Raw genomic sequence first — 12,282 nt, forward strand, 5'->3', positions numbered from 1 at the left:
AACTGTTTTGTAAATCCGAAGCTGGACTCGCAGCTGTATTGGTAATCCATCTTAGTCTTCATCTCTCATTTTTGATTCTTGGTGCGCGTTTGTCCTATTTAAAATAAGCATACTTGACTGGATAATTTTTGAAATCTTAGTTTTCCAAGTGTGTTGACCATTCATTTTACAGAGGGAACCAATGCACACCATTGCTAATGCTCAAAGTATATTCCAAAAAGAGCAACGACACTCACTAGAGGATTCTGAAGGAAAAGCCCCAATTAACTCAAAGCATATGGATGCTTAAGTTTTGTTTATTCATCCCTTGTACATAAGAAAAAAGAGAAGTTGAGTTGCAGAGGCTGTTGTCCAGGTGTTTGGACCTGCGTACTCTCTCCTGTGAGGCTGTTTTTTAGGGAAGATGCAAGCATTCACTATTATGTATACTTTTTATGTGTGTCACCTATATCTGTTGCTCATACGAATTATAGAACTCTCTGTATTAGAATAATAAAGGTACATCAATTTGTATATTGGTGCATGGATACAGTCATAGTGAGTGGTAAGTAAGGAGCTAAGAAGAAATAAGGAAATGCTGTGCTAAGGAGCCTAGCCGTTTGTCTGCTGTGCCCTTTCTCCTTAGTTTTGACTCCTTAGATACAGCGCCGTGTTGATATTTTAGCTAGTTGCTTTTGTCTCAAGTCATAAGAATTAGTAGCACAGGAATTGATCAAAAAGGGTGTTTTGTATATGTGTTTAAGTTTCTGAGTAACATTTCTAAAATGAAGATTATTCACATTCTCTTGTGTTTCCAAAAGCTGTTTTGATTGTGTTCTGCTTAATTCACTCCTTTAGTTTTAGTTATTTATGTACCTCACTAACGCATGTATTTCTATTCTCCCAGGAGTGAGATAGTATCTTACTTTGTTTTCAGTAATTTTGGGGGATACTATCGATATCTTAACTGTCTTAATCATTATTTTCTATTGCAGAGTGAATGTAAAGTAGCAAAATTCAGGGATTATGAGGAAAAACTCATTGTTTCTGCCTGGTATAACAAGGTGTGTTGAGTTTCAGTGGTGAGTGGGTTTAAACCCTTCATAATAGAAGGAAATATGTTTTATATTAGTACACTACAGTTGTGTTACACAATCTACTGACGGAATAATACCTTCCCTCATCAGAAAGCCAGTAGACCAAGCTAGAATATTTTGTCCAGGTAGCATTCATTTTCACACCTGCACCTTCCAGATCTGTGTATCTGGGCCCTTTTGTATGATGTGTTGAGTAGTGCAGTGACGTCCTGCCACAGACATACATTATTGCTTTGTGATGTTTTTGTTATAATTAAACTTAGTTCTGGCATGCTGTTTGTGGCTGCTGTTTTCAATGATATAAAATTTAGTGGATTAAAAGAGAGACACTGAATTTTATGCCCTCTTCCTAGTTTTGTCTGAAATGGAAGAATTGGCCTTTGAATCCTTATTTTTTTCTCAGCCAAAGCAAGAAACCATTAGCCTGCTAGAACTGCTGTAATAATTACATTACATTTAGCGTGTTATTTATCTGTTTCTGCATTTAGAGCCTGGCGTTTCAGAAATTGGGCATGGAGTCTCGGCTGGTGAGTGGTGCTAGTGCTTGCAAAGACAGCGTTGCGGCTGCTCCTGCACGTTCCTTCTTAGCGCAGCAGCGGCACATCACCAGCACCCGAAGAAACCTCTCTGTGAAAGTCCCAGCTGCAGCATCTGACTAGTCTGCAAAGCAAACAACGGAAGTGCCTCAGAATATCTGTACCCCAAGAACCTACCAGATAGAAAACAAAAGTTAAGATGCTTGGTAGCAGCTAGTCTTATTTTGGTTTCACTTTGAGACAGGCTCTCATAATCTTGAACTGGCATAGAAATTCACAATGTATTCAAGGATGACCTTGACCACCTGATCAGTCCTTCCTACAGTTTCTGCACACTGGGATTAATGGAAATAGTTGTAGCCCACCATACCAGGTTTATATAGTTCTAGGGATCAAAATCTGATACTCTACTAATTGAGTTACATTCTCAACATCAGAATCAACTATATTTAAGTCAAAATATATCATTTAATATTTCCAGCTTAGAAAACAAAGTACAGAATCAGCTCTGTCTCTGGGCAGCACATTTGAGTAGTTGGAAGTGTGATGAAGCAAATACTTGTCTTGAAATGGCATCCTGTGAGGAAAAGCAAATGTATATTCCAACTTTATGTTTTTAGTTGTGACAGCAAGTCGTTAATTTGCAAAAAGTAATCAGTAGTTTGTCATTTAATATCTAGATTTGCTTTATGGAAAAGTTTCCAGTTACACGTGTGGAGAAAAACTGTGCAAGGTGAATTCCTTAGTCTGGTGTGTATGAGGTTTCCTCTATTTGCAAATTCTGCCCTCTAGAGGATGCTTCAGCATGCTGTAGAAGCTATAGTGCTTGGAAAACTGCTGTTGGGGTGACTTTGTCCTGTAAAAGTGACCCATTAGAAATTTGCAGCTTCTCTGAGTTGTATGCCAGTTTGAACATGTTCTGCTGTGAATGAGGAATGAAGTATTAGGATGGGAAGTAAACTGACATTTGTGTTTCTGATGAAAAGCAAGCTACACTTTACAATAGCCACATGCTTTGAAGCATAGTGTTCTTGTGGGCGTTGCTTTCTAAGGAGGAGTATATCATGTATAATTTTGCCTCTTTATTGAAAAGAAATAGTGATGGAATAGCTTATAACCAGTTAGGTTTCTGCTTGCCTCTAAGGAGTGTCTGGAGCTGTATTTGTGGCATTCAGTTTATTTCTGCCCAACATTGTTTTTTCCAGAGGTGTTACTTTCCAGTTTGTGGTCACTTTTTAAAGTCACAGCTTTGGAATATTAGTTGTTAAATCCTATTGCTTAGTGTAGCCACAGGTGGTTTGCTCAAGTCAGTCACACATCCAACGCTTGGCAGCCACGTTTCCATCATTGTTGAGAGTTCGTGTGCAGCGAGTCACAATTTTGGTTTTTGGTAACTTGAAGAAATACTTTGATCCATAGACTACAGATTTAAGAAGTGTTACATCCATTTCAGTTGTCCAGAGGACTCAGATGGGTGCAGGAGTGCAGCAGACACAAGGGAGACAACAGTGTGTTTACCCAGAACATTGCCAGGTGAAGGCGTAAACTTGCGGGCTATATGATCCTTGTTGGGTCAGCTCCTCACCTCTGCCCTCATAGCATTAAAGAAGGGATATGTATTATATAAACAAAATGGGGGTGGTGGTGGCTGAGTAAGCCATATTGAGCTGGCAGGCTGTGGAGCTGTGGTCTACATTTTATTCTTAGTCCTTCGTAAATATGAGTATTGTTCTATTTGCAGTGTTAACTCATTTAGATAAATGCTTATAAATCCTTGCCCAGTAATTTTTAACCACTTAAATAACAAGAATGTCACAGTGATTTGGGGTCTTTGAGATTAGTGGCATATGCCGGGATATTTTGTTTTATCAGGGTTCTGTTCTGTTGACTACCTCTTAGATTTTGGTGATTCTTGTCTACATTTTACACTGTTGGTTTGTATTTTTGTATGTTCTTATGGTGTCTGCTTGCCTGTGTCTTTTAGTAAAATAAGACTTTAAAATTACTTAGCATGCTATTTAACATTTTCTAAAAATTATGATATTTAGGTATATTTTTGTCAATGAAGATATTGATGGTAGTGTTTGTATTTGCTTATAATTGAGATTTTACAAGTTCCCTTTTAATGGAACTGACTGTAAAACATCAATTTCAATAAATTTATGTTTCCAATATAATTGCTCATAAATTTCTAAGTAATGTAGCATAAATAAGAATATAAGGATAGTTTCTTTTTTCTTAATTAAAAAAAACAAATTTTCTGATTTTTCTAGTTTTAAGTAGAATTTTGAATGTTTGATACATGTTTATACAAAACTAATGTAAAGTTCTATATCATCTAGATTAATCACGGAAATTCAGGCTGTGACCAGGGTGAGATTCTTCCCTTGTATAATTTATGCAGTGAGACTGGTGCCCAGCCAGGTAGAAATCAGATCTTGAACCATGATTTCTCCAAGTGTATTGAAGGGAAGATTGAATGCATAAAATGGATTTGACAAAAAAAAAAAAAAAATGTGTGTTTGTGTGACTATAAAGTTAGAAACAACCTTGAATTTCAAGTGGTTGTTCTTGGAGTGATGCTCCTTTCTCTTTTTTGGATATAATTATGACACTGGTGTTTATCTTGGGATAAACTTAATGTATTGAGAAATATTTGAAGTTTATTCTATTTTTTTAACGATCTGACTAATGATTTAGTATAAGTAAAAAAAAATCTTGCCTAGCAACCTTTAGCTGAGTATCACTTAGTAATATCTGGTCTTTGATGACTGGATGTTAAACACTTCACAGCCACACATACTTCTGTATAATGGTATATCTGGCATTTGGGGAATGATGGTGGTTTATGCCAGAGTACTGACATTTTGTGTAAAAATGAATGTAAATGGCTTGTTATACATACAGTCTTACTGTGATCCTGTTTGTTGCACACATTGATAAAGCACAAGTCATCAGAGGAAATAGTGTGTAGTTATTAAACTTGAGGAAGTTTCAGTGTAGTGTTTAGTTTATTAAAAAGGTCCTTTCTATTTTCTATGGCAAATGCTGTCACACTTGAAAACTAGAAGAAGCAATACTTGATTTATTTTTGTAAGTATTTAGAATATTATTTTAAATAAATAATTGTCAATATAATTGTGAAATGTTTTACGTAAATAAAGTTCTGCTTCTGATTCAGTTTGCTGTGGTGTTTTAGTGGCTACAAATGCATATTTATTTTCCATTTTAGTGAAGGACTAAATCCACTTTGATTGGTAAGCAAAACCACGTGAATTCAAACTTACTTTTTGTGTGTAAACAGCTTACATAAAAGTGATTTTTGCGCCGGGCAGTGGTGGTGTATGCCTTTAATGCCAGCACTTGGGAGGCAGAGGCAGGTAGATTTCTGAGTTTGAGGCCAGCCTGATCTAGAGAGAAGTTCCAGGACAGCCAGGACTACACAGAGTAACCCTGTCTCGAGCAAAACAAAAACAAACAAAAAAAGTGATTTTTTTGTGTATTCTTTGTCTTTAGTTTCTCCATTAGATTGTAGATATCTTTTGTTAATGTGGAATTCAGAACATTTTTAGGCAAATAATTTGAGTTATATTGAGGACTAACCTCAATATGTGGGGTTTTTTTTTGTTTGTTTTCTTTTGTTTTCCCTGAGACAGGGTTTTTCTGTATAGCCCTGGCTGTCCTGGACCTCACTTTGTAGACCAGGCTGGTCTTGAACTCAGAAGTCCGCCTGCCTCTCCCTCCCGAGTGCTAGGATTAAAGGCGTACGCCACCAACTTCAATATCTGTTCTTAAATTATCTCTTAATAGTTTCTTTAATGTAATAATTCCTTCATTAATAATTTATTCTATTACCTTAGGCATGGACCACATACCTTTTCCTCCTTGTGACTAGGGCCACATGAGTTCTGGCTGGATGGATAGGAATAATACTGAGCTTACATATGTTGAACCTGGGTCATGCTCGTCTTAGCCCCGTGACCCCCATTGCCTCATGGGTCCTAGAAATCACATTTGAACCCTTCAGCTTTGAGCTTGTAGTCCAAGATTCTCTTGTGTAAAGCTAGTTTGTATTTTGTTCTTTGTCCATCACCATAACCATACCCAGCTTGTGTTTATCCTCACAAGCTGTATATGGACTTTAGAAAAGCACAGGTGTCCTGCGTTCTCAAAACCTGTCTGCAAGTGTTTGGCTTTGTTGATGTTGCTGACTTGTCTGTAGGTGTATAATAATCACGTAAGCATTCAAATGTTCCAGATAGAAAAGGATAGGGACAGGGCACAAAATGAAAGATTTTAGATGCCCAGGATACCTCCCAAGCTTTGTTTTCGGACTTAACTACTCAACTCAAGAATAGTGGCTGCCTAATGAAACTAAAATCATTTTTTTAATTCACCAAGAATGATGTCTTGACAGTACGGTGCCACTAACTACATTATTTAAGTGTAGATTCCAGTCACATCAAGTTGTTTTGGGAGTTGTAATTTGTAGATCTCTTAACTGATTAGAACTCTTATGATCATGGAGAATTCTACAGACCCAGAGCCAAAATTATTTTTACCTATGATTAGTCATCTTTGTAGTTATTATAAGGAATAAAACTTACAAAATGTATTAGCAAACCAGTAACCTCCACCAACCCAAAAGCTAAGAATGCCTTGAGATCTTTAGCACAGTTTTCCCCACTCTCCACTGCCACCTCCCTGGTGTGCCACCAGTGTTTGTGGTAAACACATTACTTAGGACTGCCTGTAACTGAAAATATATGCAGTAACTTTCACAGCGGATGTTCATGATCCTTGGCTGCAAATAAACTGTGTCTTCATTTTTAGAGAGATTTTGATTTTTGTTCACACATGTACCTGTGAAATTCTGCTCACCTCTCTTCATCCATTTCTGTCCTGTGGAATTCACAATTTCATTAACTTAAGTTTACTGGTTTGCCTGTCTGCCAGTTGATATATACTCCTAAACCCCTTCTAGTAAATTTTAAACCTGTTGTATTTTCCGCTTTAACATTCTCTACATATAACATTGTAACATATACATTATATTATATATAACTAAATTATAGAACTTTCAGAAAAAGAAAAAATACTATCCTGGTGTAGATGAATTATTATTAACTGACATTTCAAAACATGTTTAAGGGAAAATGTTGCTAAAATTGTTTTGATAAGGATTTATTTCCAAAGAAAACAAGGCATTGAAAAGAGCCTTAAACTGGGAGAAATATTTGTAAAAAGAAAAAGAAAAAATATGTTAAAATATATGGATTTATAAAACATATCTAAGATATAGATTCTCTTTCTAAAAGGTTTTAATTTTTTGCAACTATAATCACATCATTTCTTCCCATGCACACCTCCACTCTGAATTCATGGTCTCTCTTTTTCATTATATATATATACACACACACACACACACACACACACACATGACCTGTTCATTTTCGGTGATGTAACCTATATGTACATGATCTCAAGCCTGACCTCTAGATATTGGACAAGCAATTGGGGAGAACTGTATCTTCAGGAAGACTTTTTCTCTCTCTCCACAGTCCCCAGTTTTCTAGTGTTGAGGCCCCATGAGATTTCTCCATTTCATGTTCTTTCTGTCTATTGCCTTTTCTTCCCTCGTTGTTAGGTCTTGTTTAGCCATCCAAGAGTTTGCCACTATCCTGCTAGTTGATAAGAAGCACATGCTATTCTGTGAACTTTGTAAGGAAAACATCAAACTGCCTGGGAGGAAAAAATTACGGGGATATAATTACTATATTTGACTATATATGACCAAGTATTGTGTTTCTTTGACATCTTTCCTTGGTCTTTACAAATGGCAAAGCAGGTGGGAAGTTACACATAGTAACAGTCCTGAAATCCCAGTGCCAAACACCAAACCATTTATTTTGGGCATTGTATGCCCATCTTGAAGATGCTGTGTCTTTGTCTTATGTCTTTGTCACACTGGAGAGGGCAGACTGAATGACTGTTATCTAAGACATGGCAGAGAACATGAACTGAGTTCAGGGCTACTCCTGTAATGTTTGTTCATCTTCTTCACCAAGCCAATCATGTGGCCTTTCCTGGCTTTATTGGGCCATTATGTAAAATAATACAGGGAGGAAGGACTAACAAAGTAACCCTGCAAGGGGATAATGATTCCCTTTACCATGAACCCTTTAGAGCAGATCTTGTTCTGTCTTTCAAGTAGGCAGGGAAGCAAGGTAAGCTGTTTACATCAAGAGCAGAAGGTAACTGACAAACCTTGAATGGGACAGTTAGCCAGAGCCCTGGCCTACTTCCATCTGGCCACCAGGAGACTCCCCGGAGTCTTTTAATGTAGATGGATGTGCATGAGAGTGCTGTGATGTTTTTGGTCCCTGATGTATTTGGACAAAGAGAAGCCTTTGTTCTGACCTTAGCTACAGTAAGCACCACTGGTGACTCAGTGCCAGGTCCTGAAGGTGCCATTTGCAGCCGGCCCCTTTCTTCTGGCTTAGTTACCGCAACTATTTCAGAGGAAAAGTTCTCGCTGTGCCAGAGCAGAACAAACAGCTCATGGTGAGTGCACAAGAACACAGGGTGACCCAGAAAATACCAGTATCCACAGGGGCAGCTGCCAGCTTTTGAGACACACATAGGGGAGTGTGGAGGGTAGACCCAGGGAGCCAGCTGGGAACTAGGGCAGAAACAGATGCTCACAGATCTATGTTGCTCTGCTGTTTCTGAAAGATGGTAATGAAATTAGCAGAAGGAGAAAAGAAGTCTGAAGAAGAAAATGCAACCAACTCAGTGGCTGCTCAGTCAGCGTCCGTGGTTCTAATTTCTGACTGCAATTGAGGAAAGATGGCAGCTGAGGGTACGTTCATGGGGGAAAATGACAAAATAATGTCCCATGTGTATGCAGATTTTCTTTAAGCTTACAGGCAGGAGGATTTAAGTTAATCAGCAAAATATCAAACTCATACTCCTTAGAGTGAAAATAGAGGGGATCATGTCAAGGAGAGCCAGGGCACCCCAGTAGAAATGACAGTGAACACCAAAAACAAGCCTTAAAGAACAAATGTCTCCAGAGAGCCAAGGTGGGAAGTTTATCAATATAGAATTACACCTGTTCATTTTTTTTTTTTTTTGACAACAATTCACAATATGCCATAGAAGAGGGAGGAACAAAAGAAAACGAAGAAACCGGGGCACCATTTGCACTGTACTCTTTAAAGTAAGACACAGAAAGATCATTCTGGGGACTTTGCCCAAGTACCCCCACCCCAAAGATTGCTAGTAGTGAAGAAGAAATAATAAACTGCTGTAGTTATGAGTTCATATACACCCATGTATATTCATGCATGTGGTGAATTTTCCTTTGGATGCCAATTTATTTGCATATTTATAATGCCCATTTCTCACTGGACTGAGGGCCCTGAGGTCTTAGGGCCCTTGTACCTCTCCTTGTTGATCACAGTATCTCCCTTATAGTCTATGGCTAGTAAGTATTTGTTGAACTGGTTTGAAAATACTCAATTTGAGGCTGCTTTCAAGGTACAGCTCCATCCACTTTTACCACGTAGATGAACAAGAGTAATGCAGTTTTACCAAATAAGAAAATGCCCTTGGAGTGGCTCTATTCTAGGATTCTGCCACCTAAGCAGAATGAAACGAGACCATTTTCCACTTGAAAATGTATCTGTAGTTTTACTTAGAGAAAGTGAATGATCACTTGACCTCAGGTCTTTATTGTACATCCTAGGCCTGGCCTGTCTTCAGCACAAATATCAAGTTGGTTTAGCCAGAGCCTATGGTTCCTTACTATTCAGTTACTCTGAAACGTCCCAGAGCCTGATACAAACCCTACCTATCCAGAATGTAGATTGAGCTCAACTCAGTAAAGTCAAAGCCTGATTTTACTGGTGTTAGTCATGGCCTCATTTTTCTAGAGATGCATCTTTGCCAGTAGCAAAGGAGAAAAGCACAGTCGGTCTCTCTTTTCTGCCCTTGTACCCAAGAGGAACTACAGGCACCTCTTCCCGCAAAGAAAAAACAAAACACCTTGCCCATGGCATGGCTCAGTCATTGGGTGGTCTGTCATTTCCTTCATCTCTGCTCCATCTTTGTCCTTACACATTTTGTAGGCAGTTTGGGATGGAGATTATTGTGAGTGCTGTCTATACCTTCACTGGGAGTCCTGACTGGCCTCAACAGGGAGAGAGGATGTTTGTAGTCTTGCAGTGACTTGATGTGCCAGGGAGAGGAAATGTGTGGTTGTGGGGCTTCCCCTTCTGAGAGGACAATGGGGGGGGGAGGGGAGGAATGGGGGAAGAGCTGAGGAAGGGGGGGCTGGGAGGAGAAGGGGGCGATGTTGGGGCATAAAGTTAACAAATTAATGGGGAAAACCAACCCGTTCTTCCTGACACTCTTTCCTTGCTGTAACAGCTAAGGTTGATGTCACTTTCCCTCTTAACAGCCTTTTCCGTTCCTTTCTGTTTCTATCACTTTAAGGGACTTTTGTCTGAGTCCCAACAAACCAGAAAAAAACAAATCAAATTCCATGGCCTTTTGACTTTTCTTCTTTTGAGCTACTTAAATTTCTTTAGATCTATTTGGGGGTGGGGCAGGGAAGGTGAGGTCTTTTGATATGGCTGATTTCAGTGTTCCTAGATTAAACTAGGATTGGGGTTAAAACGCCACAGCTAGAGGCCCCAGGCTTTCTCCTTAGAGCCTTTGTCTCCTTCAGTGACAAACTAGATCCAGCTGGATTTCTGATGCCCTTTTCTTAAATACTCTGCTGGGGCCAGTTAGTTACAGCTTGTAATGTAAACCATCAAAGCTTAGGGCCAGTTGCAACTAAGGTTCACACCCCACATAGCCAAGTCCTACATGAAAAGGCTGTGAAAGAATGTCTGGTGGGGGTTTCAAAGCAAGGAGTTACTAAGGAGCCAGAACATCATTCACATTAGCTCCTCAAACCTACTTCTAGGGTTTGGTTACCTGTGATTATACCTTACCAATCCTGGTCCAAGGTTGAGGTCACTCAACCATATGCAAATCATAGAGACGGCTTCATTGCTACTTGCTTTTCTTGCCTGTGAATAAAGAATCATCCCCACTCTGCTAACTTCCAAAGGGAAGAGCAACATAAGGCAGCTACAGACATACCAGAGAAGAGAACCATTGTGATGAAGCTCTGATGCCACACCCATCATTCAGCTCTGACACATGTTGTCTGTGCACCACTTTCCAATGAATACTCAGCCAGTCAGAATTAAACCAAAGGGTGGATGCTTCAGTGCTTCTTAGAAGGGGGAACAAAATACAGGAGGAAATATGAAGGCAGTGTAGAGAGTGAAAGAAAGGCCGTCCAGAGACTGCCTCATCTGGGGATACAGTCACCAAACCCAGATGTTGTGGATGCTGGGAAGTGCTTGCTGACAGAAGCCTGATATGGCTGTCTCCTGAGAGACTCTGTCAGAGCCTGACAAATATAGAGGCAGATCCTTGCAGGCAACCATTGGACTGAGCATGGGTCCACGATGGAGGAGTTGGAGAAGGGACTGAAGGAGCTGAGGGGTTTGCAGCCCCATGGGGGTAGCAACAGTGTCAACCTGCCAGACCCCCTGGGGGGGCTCCCAGGAACTGGACCTCCAACACATGGAGGGACCCATGGCTCCAGCCGCATATGTTGAAAGTCCACTGAAATGGGAGGGACCCTCACTCAAGCCCTGCGATGATGCGATGCCCAGGAACTCAGGAGAGACCGGTCGGGTCTTGATGCAAACAGCAAGAGGTTTAATCGGAAAAGGCCAGTACACTGGGGACAACTTGTATCCCACGCAGGGGTAGAGGAGTCGACTGCCAGCTCAAGGGGTATGGGGTTTATAAAAGCAAAAACTGCGAACACCTGGCATTGGGCTACAGCATTTGGCAAGCATAACGGGTTCAAGGAATGGTTAGAATATTCTGTACAAACATTTTCTAAAACAATGGAGCAAGTTAAACTTCTACTTTGTGTTTAGTACATCCTGGAACAATGGGGTGAGTTAAACTTTTACTCCCTGCCATTAGTGAGGTCTATTTTGGACACAAGTCTAGGGGCTTACATAATTTTTCACTCTCTCTTAGGACCTTTCAATGTGTCAGAGAACGGCCTTGTTGAACATCAATGGGAGGAATGGCCCTTGGGCCTGAGGGTCTTCGCTGCCCCAGTGTAGGGGGAATGCCAGGGCATGAAGGCAGGAGTAAGTGTATGGGTGAACACCCTCATAGAGGCAGGGGGAGAGGGGATGGGATGGAAGTTTCTGAAGGGGAGACCTTTGAAATGTAAGTAAAGAAATTATCCAATTAAAAAGAAGAATCCTGTGGAAGGAGGAAGTGTTAGCAGTGATTGAAGTTGATGTTCAACTTGATATAACAAGCCCATGGGAGCATCTTCTCAATGGAAGTTACCTCTTCTAAAAGGACTGTCGCTTGTGTCAAGTTGACATAACCACCAACTATCACATGAATGGATGAAGTCCTGAGTAAATGTGTGTTGTCAGCATGCATACATCCATGTCAAGGGCCCCAATTTCATTCAGATACATGGACATAGCAAGGTCTTCTCCAATTGAGGCTCAATCATTATGTATGTTATATGTTGATAGTTATATGTTCTAGGTTCTTAGCCTCTTATT

The 12,282-nt window shown here is 39.9% G+C and overlaps 2 protein-coding genes across 2 annotated transcripts in view; one reads left to right on the plus strand and one right to left on the minus strand.

Moving 5' to 3' along the window:
* Positions 1–4,792, plus strand: part of Hook1 (hook microtubule tethering protein 1) — a 46,859-nt gene extending 42,067 nt beyond the window's left edge. Inside the window, exons 21-22 of the mRNA XM_021200326.2 lie at positions 975–1,043; positions 1,565–4,792. Coding sequence (XP_021055985.1) covers positions 975–1,043; positions 1,565–1,735 — 240 coding nt within the window. The 3' untranslated portion in view covers positions 1,736–4,792. The remainder of the gene's footprint in view (positions 1–974; positions 1,044–1,564) is intronic.
* Positions 4,793–6,787: 1,995 nt separating this feature from the next.
* Positions 6,788–12,282, minus strand: part of LOC110323340 (cytochrome P450 2J3-like) — a 42,267-nt gene continuing 36,772 nt past the window's right edge. The window contains exon 9 of the mRNA XM_021200508.1: positions 6,788–7,354. Within this exon, the coding sequence (XP_021056167.1) occupies positions 7,185–7,354 (170 nt within the window). The 3' untranslated portion in view covers positions 6,788–7,184. The remainder of the gene's footprint in view (positions 7,355–12,282) is intronic.

Source organism: Mus pahari, chromosome 6 (assembly GCF_900095145.1).
Source record: "Mus pahari chromosome 6, PAHARI_EIJ_v1.1, whole genome shotgun sequence".
In the NCBI taxonomy this organism is placed as follows: Eukaryota; Metazoa; Chordata; class Mammalia; order Rodentia; family Muridae; genus Mus; species Mus pahari.